The sequence below is a fragment of the Crocodylus porosus genome, unplaced genomic scaffold (genome assembly GCF_001723895.1).
Source record: "Crocodylus porosus isolate Cpor-Errol unplaced genomic scaffold, CroPor_comp1, whole genome shotgun sequence".
Lineage (NCBI taxonomy): Eukaryota > Metazoa > Chordata > Crocodylia > Crocodylidae > Crocodylus > Crocodylus porosus.
The window spans coordinates 2338162-2345917 of NW_017728944.1; the positions used below are offsets into that span (position 1 = coordinate 2338162).

General features: G+C 45.9%; 1 protein-coding gene across 1 annotated transcript in view; it reads left to right on the forward strand.

Moving 5' to 3' along the window:
- GSDMA (gasdermin A) overlaps window positions 1-4901 on the forward strand; it is an 18510-nt gene extending 13609 nt beyond the window's left edge. The window contains exons 7-10 of the mRNA XM_019550326.1: window positions 1206-1360; window positions 2746-2896; window positions 3495-3568; window positions 4177-4901. Of these exons, the coding sequence (XP_019405871.1) occupies window positions 1206-1360; window positions 2746-2896; window positions 3495-3568; window positions 4177-4422 (626 nt within the window). The 3' untranslated portion in view covers window positions 4423-4901. The remainder of the gene's footprint in view (window positions 1-1205; window positions 1361-2745; window positions 2897-3494; window positions 3569-4176) is intronic.
- Window positions 4902-7756: the final 2855 nt, after the last annotated feature.

The following is a 7756-nucleotide window of genomic DNA, read 5'->3' on the forward strand; positions in this document are numbered from 1 at the left end:
ACAGGTTCCCTCTGCCCCACCAGGAGTGCATGCAGTGGTGGGGAGCTGGCCCCACCGCCCCACTCCCTGGACGAGGGCTCACAGCCCCATCTCACTCCCCAGCTGGGCCCTGCAGCCATACATTTGTGACCCTGGGCCCCAAGCCCCAGCACCAGCCTTGATCCTGTCCAACACCCTCCTCCCTTCCTATGGGGGGCCTCAATTCCCCACCCCCACTTACCTGCGGGAGCTGCTCGCCAGGCTGCCTAGATGTACATGACGCCCCCTGCCTGAACACCCTACTCTTGCTCCCCTGAGCTCCTTGCAGGCTAGAACTCAGCCAGCCTGCAGAGAGCTCTTTGCAAAAGTGCAAAATATGCAGGTTTCTCCATTAAAATGAATAAATCTCGATTTTCTTCAGGTAAAGGGGAAAATCCACATTTTTCTCTGTTTTCCATGGGAAACGAAAAACCCAGATCCCTGATCACCACACTTAAGTCTCAGGAGTTCTGCTGATTTACATAGGAAATACTTTGGCTAATTCGTCATCTGGTTAAAGCAGAACTCATTACTTCCCAAAATATTACTGTAGAATTTACTACTGATAATTTGTGAATTTAAAAAGGCACAGCAGAGCCTGGATCATACCTATCTGGATTGTTCACAACCCACTTATTTCACAGTGGGCTGCCAAATTAAAGACAAACCACTTAGCTATTTTCTGCAGGTTTTACTCCAAAGGGCATCACTTCTCCACTCAGATGGAGCACAGTATTTTACCCTGGTTATTCAGGTAAACCTTGCAGGGAACTGCTATAAGCACTTTTCATCTAATACACGCTTGTCCATGCAGGGTTTTTGTGTTGTTACCCTCGAACTCAATCAGCTGTAGCAATAATAAGAACCATTAAAATCTTTTGCAAGGCTCCGGAACAATTTGTCAGAAGTTTGAATTGCCTTCTCATGGAACTAACAGAGATAATGACATTTCTTAACCTTACATATGTTACAACACATCTTTTGTCACTTCCTAAGATGAAGCAACATCCACTTTTACAAGAATACATTAATAGGGTTATTTGAGGAAGAGAAACTACTGTTATGCCTGCACCTACAAAAAATTATGGAAATTTTTCAGTATTTGAACTTGAAATGCTACTTGATCAGACATCTCTCTCTCTCTAACTGGTAAATTCTGAATGCTGACTGCCCCATTATGCTTTCAGGTGTCTCAGAAGAAGATACAAGAGACCTGCAGAAGGAAGTTGAGCAGAAATGTAAAGTGCTTACAGCACTGTCTGCAGATCTGAGTGCCAAGTTTTTTAACTGCATCAAAACTGTGATAAAAAACATAGACTTACTGCAAGAACTGGTGCTTGAGGTAAAGATCTTGTTGTTGCCAGTTCGGTGTAGAGACATCTACTCTGCAAAATCAATTCCCATGCCAAAGCCACCTGCTAAATCAGGTCAGAAACCTGTGGCAGTTGGATACAGCCCAGGAGAAGACTAAATCCAGTCTGCAAAGTTCTGATCCAGCTCTCATTTTACTAACAATAGGCATGCTGGTATCCTGCTTGTGCCCAACCATCTGATTCACCCCATAATCCATGTCATACATTACTAACAGCAGGTTGATTCCCTGCTGCATCTGCAGTAGTTCCTGCTCCGTAGAAGGCTATTCTCTTGCACCACCACTGCAGCCCCTGCTTATAACTGTTGCTCAAGTAGCCACCCAAATTGTCACTCACCATGTTTTCAGCACCATATTCCAGTGAAGGCTGCAACCCTAAGATGCAGTCTGCTGCTAAAGAAAGGTAGCTGAGCCCTGTGTTAAAATAAGTCTGACACCTTTTACCCAGACTTTTTACTTGGCCCCAAAACTGTATAAACATAAAACAATGCAGGGGGGCAGTTAAGCACTGGCAAGGAAAATGCCCCAACATTTAAATTTGGTGAAACCCCAGTTGACAAACACCAAGGTAAGCTGAGGCAGCACAACAGTGGTTCGCAACTAGGTAAAGATGCCCCATGCACCCACTGCAGAGCCAGACCCAGAAGGGCTGTGGCATGCACACATACCATCCTGCCTCATTTGGTTTTTCAGATAAACCTTAAGCAGGCAGGAGAGCTGGCTCAAGCTGCAGCCCTTGCCATTCCAACCCTGCCTAGTGTCTCCTAGAAACAGAGGCATGGAGGGCAGATTGAACTGTCCTATACCCCTCGGGTCCACTGGGGAGTATAGGGGGACCAGACAAGGGAGGGCTACAGCACAAGCTAGTCTCCTATCTGTTTTAGGTTTATTGGAGAACCCTGATGAGGCTAGAGAGCAGGCAGGTACTGCAGCTGTGCACCAGGCATGCAGAGCATTTTTGCCTAGCCAGGGTGGCATCAGCGACAGCAATACTCATGCTGCAGTACCACTGCATAGGGAGTCTTACAGCACCCCAGTTAAGAACCACTGACTTAGGAAACCTTTTCTGTCTCAGCCTCTTTCAGTCTTATTTTTAAAAGAAACATCAGAATTGCTACACCTGAATATGCCAATGGACCATTTAGTTTAATGCCCTAGATCTGACTGCAGCACTATTAGATTGACACTCCTCTAAAACCCCAAATTATCCTACAGTAAATAGCTAAGCAAAACCATGGTCCCCTAAACCTTTTCATCCATCAACCCAGGTGGATATCTGCCATATCACAATGGAACAGTGCATCTCCTGGTAGTCCTTTTTCCTAACTTGTAAGGTTTCTTTCTCTGTCCTTCAGCTGGAATGGGCTCTTGACAATCCTGATGCATATCAGGTGAAAACAGAGAATCCAGACTTGAAAGACCTGTTACAGTGTTTACCGGGTACTGAGACAGATTTATTCCTTGACCTTGCTGGGGCAATTCTCTATGTTGCTCATGCCCTAGATGGTAAGTTCTGGAAACAGTAACAGAGGAACCCAAATGCACCAAAATATACTAAAGAATGCCTCCAAGAATGACACAAAAAATTAAGACCACAAACAAACATGTCATTCCTTATTGTCTTGTCTAAGTCTGGGTGAACAATTCTGTCAAGATGTAGTATCTACCGCCTAACAATAGTTTGTGCATCATATTATGAGAACCCAGCAAAAAACATCATGTTTACAACACCATTATAATGCATTGCTTTTGGGAAACCTTGGCGTATCACAACATGATCTGAAACGAGAACCAGAACCTCAGGCAGAGTGGCAGTGTAATAAGTGACAAGGTCAGAAATCAGGACTCCTAGATCATGTTTCCAGCTCTAGTCACAGACATGATCGCTGACTTCTTCCTCAGTTACCCCACCTGTAAAATGGGATAGTAAGTTCAACTCAGGTCAGAAAGACTGAGGACTTTAGTTAATTCTTATAGTTCTTTAAGGCCAACAGAAATGTCAACAGATCATTGATATTTATCCTTCCAAAGCCACCTGCCTTCTGCTTCTGCTACCAGTTTCTGAGAAAATCTTCTCTCATACAGATTTGTTTTTATTTTCTAGAATTAACAGAGGATCAATTGCTGTTCGTGTATGAGTCCATGGAAAGAAAGATTCTGCCCCCACAGCTTGAGCTGGTGAGATAGAATTGCAGTAAACCCAGGCACCAATCTGTAAATTACAGTTAGATCAGGTTATAAAGCACCACTGTTGCAACTTTAGGTTATTCTGAAAGGACAGAGTTACTACAGAATCAAACAAGGCAGGGATCATAACTGCTCACTTTGAGAGAAAACGTTACTACACGGAGGCCCAAGTTTTCTGACACCCAAAGGCCACTTTCCTAAGAGGCCACAGGTGGCTCCTAATTTGCAGATGTAACATATATAAATTGTAGATAGGCTGTTTACCTTAAGTTGCAGATAAACTACTTACCTACAGTCAATGAGAAGGAGAGAGAGAGAGAGGGTGCAGCTGTGAGCTACATCCAGCTCTTATATTGTAGCTTTAAAAGCACTTTTGGGGAATTTATCTACAAAACCAGAAAACAGATAAGCATGTTTCATTATTTTCACAAAAAAAAAAAAGAATCTGTAGCAAGTGCTAATAATACATGACACTTCTCCCCTAGAACAACTTCAAAGATATTGTTGGTTTGCCCCTGACTAACTAGTTGAGTTGCACAGATCTACAACTGCAATGACCAGTTTTTGACTTTTGACTTTGTTTTGTTATTGTTGCAAAGGTCAAGAATATCTTGAAGCAAGATTTCCACGAAAACAACGGAGCTTTCCGTTTGGACGCCAAGCTGTTGTCCTCCCTGAAGGAGGAACAACTGAACATAACCAAAGCAATAACTGAGATCAGTGGTGTGATGTTCCAGATAGATGGACCTTTTCTCAATGGGACTGGGAACCCAGATGATTCTTCAGCCTTAGCTGCATTGTATGCAGTTTTGTACATCTTACATCTTCTGACTAAATCACAATAGATGTAAATCTTTACATTCTATTAGGATGCATGCACATGGAAGAATTGTGAAAGCATATCCTGAGGCTGATTATAGGAAGGGAGCATTTCTCTAAAATCTAGTGGCTGGTAAATCTGTTCTATAACAGTATCAATACTCTCAACATCATACTGCTGAGCATAATTTTAGCTTTCTTTTTATATACTTTTAAATATAGAGAATCAATATAATCAGCGACACATGGCAGCCTCTTCCAAACTGCTCTTTGCCAGCAAGTACTCTATGTTTAAGTCAGACATGGTGTTGAATACTGTTTTACCAGCTATGAACAATACTACCTTTTCCTCCATATTGCACTTTGTCTCAAAGTGAATAGCTTTGTATGTATTCTTATTTTATATTTCACATCCTCCTCCTCCACCGCCACCCCTACGTAGCACAATATTTTTTTTATTCTGTAGATCAAATGTAATATACTTGTAACTGAGGTCTTCTATCACTGCAGCAATAAAAATAAAATAATTCTTTTAAGTAGAATATTTGCATGCGTTTTTAAACACAAATGTCTTTTCATTGATAATCTGGGCAATTAACATTTTCCTTAGCGCAATGCTGCAAGGTGCCTAAAATTCAGTAACAGCTATGTAGTTACATGTTATACTCCTCCCTCACTTCCTAGGGATATGGGCAATCTGAAAAGGGTTTTGGATCCTTGCTGGAGGGAGCTATCAATCTATAATTCTACAAACCTTACCACCCCCCAGAATGGAGGTAGTACAACTGGTATATAAAGACACAGATTAGTCTGGGTCAGCCAGGTCACATCCAATAAATTCCCACCCCAATACATTTATTAATCGTTTAAAAAAAAACAAAACTTTATACCCTGGTACAGTATGATTTTCCATAATATAATTTTGATATTACATTTTTTTATTTGTGTGTGAGTACATACAGAAGCACAAACACATCTATATTATATATACTATGATATTTATGATGTAAATAATTTGCTGTAACATCAGACTTTTGGTTATTGCCTACTCACCTCAAGATGGATGCACCCAAAATTCCATTTCTAGGAACTTTTTAATCTTTATGGTTTGCAAAGTAATACAATTGCATCATTCTGCGTAAAGAAAAAAGCCATACCTAGCATAGCTGCTACAGACTTTTAAGTGGTACCTGGAACCACTCTGCTTTATCATTTTTAGTTGTACTTGGGTATAGGACTGTAGTGTTTTGCAGGGGCTATGTTATCTGCAGCATTCTATATACATAAGGGCTTAGTCCATCTGTCTGTGTGCCTGTCTGTAACGCTCTTTAAATGCAAATAGCTTGAAAACTGTAAGAAATAGAACACTTTTGTCTTCAGATAAATTTCTTTGCTAAGCATTAGTATTTGTTTAGTGACCATGTCAGGATGATCCCAACTTCCAGAATTGGGAAAAACCTCAGGAGCCAGAGCTGTTTCTACTGAGCTTCTCCCAGAAGGGCGCTGAGAGCCCGATGCGCGGGGACTGCAGAGAGGGGGCCAGCTGAGGAAAGGCAGGAGCCAGGCAGAGGTGTGAGGCAGTGGGCAAGCAGCAGCGGCCTCATCCCAAGCCCCAAGTAGGGAAGGAGGCACCCAGGGGTGGTGCAGAGGAAGCCCTAAGGCATGGGTGGCTGTTGCGAGGCGTGGAGCTTACCTGCCGTTGCCCAGCAAAGAGGCGCACAGGCTGCTGGGCAGCAGTGTGGGCAGGTGCGCCTCCAGCCCGCTGGATGAAAGCAAGTACAGGAAGAGATTGGTGTCTTTAAATATCCCGCCTATTTTATTTTTTATAAATATTTAACTTAATAAATATAAAAAGGAAAATCTGTTTGTTGTTGTTATTTGAAATTCATCTGTCATTCTTGACAGGCAATTTGCTAGTTGTACAAAAACAATGTAACATGGATCTCACTTAATGCAGTTTGGGAAGCAAACTAAACTTTACTAGCGCAGGAGCTTACTGAGTTCCCCTTTCTGGCCACGTGTTTCAACTGTGGTCTGAAAGAATACTTCGAATCTGGTGTGGCCTAGGCTCAGAAACCTACACCAGTATAACCACGTGGGTTAGAAGTGTGGGTTTTTTCCCTTTAATCCAGCATCCAAAGGACAGTGTAATGTCCTGTCAGCAGCACTCTGGGATTGCAGGGGAGTTCACCCTCAGCCACCCCCCAGCTCAGCATTGCGTCAGGCTGGGGGAAGCAAGAGACTCTCATGCAGACAGATGCAGACCTACTCTTGTGAAAGGTGCTGGGCCTGGGCCCAGAAGAGCGTAAGTCTCACTTAACAGGGGAGGCCACCAGAAGCACAGGAGGTTGTGGAGGAACAGTGAATGAGACAACAGGGATCGCAGCATGGGGCAGAGATTTGTAACAAGTGCTTAAAGCCGGGACCCCGAGAGTGCACCAGCCAGTGACCGCTACCCCTTGAACACATCCAGGCCCTATTTGGTAAACGGGACCATGGGCCCGGGCCCGGGCCCGGATGGACACTGTCACCCCCGGTGGTTAGAGGGGTCACTAAGGGCGAACCAACACAATTCTTGGGCAGGGATGAGAGCGCAGAGCAAAAGTTCACAATGAGGGTGCCCAGGGGGCCGGGCTGTCTCCCAGCACAGCGCACCGGCGTGAAGGCTGCGACACCCAGTGAAACCCGACCCAGAGACGCGTGCGGAAGAGTGAGAAGAAAAGAGCCCGGGAGCTGCCCGGGGCCAGGCCCCCTGCCGGTCTGGCAGAAGGCGAGCTCGGCACGGCGGGTGGCGCCCTCGGGGCCTGCACCGCCAGGCCCTGGCTCAGGGCAGCTTGCTCCAGCAGAAGAGGGCGCTAGCAGCAGTGAGCAGGCTGGACACGGGGGCGCGGCAGTGTTACAATGGCGCCTTCTGCAGGAGGCCGCCCCCCCACGGGGGGGGGGGGAGGACGGGTTGCGCATGCGCCCCGCCGCTCAAAGGCTGGGGGGCGAGGGCAGGGGAATAGAGAGGCCGTCGAGGGAAAGCGGAAGTTCCCGATAGTGGACGAATATGCCCGAGCGCTGACGGATAATGCCTGATCGGGAACGGAATGACCCGAGTAGGGACGGAAATGCCCGAGCGCTGAGGCTCATGCCCGGGCGCTGACGGAAACGCCCGAGCGCGTGCCGAAGCAGAGGCGGGGGCAGAGTTGCAGGTCGAGCTCAGCTATCCCCTCCCGCCACTGGGGGCGGTGCCGTGCGGACCGCTCGGAGCTCCACTCTCCAGCCTGGCGGCCGCCCCCAACTCGAAAATCAACTGACCGCGCCTGCGCCCGTCCCAACGGCCCCCGCGGCGCACGGGGCCACCTCCTCCCGCGATTG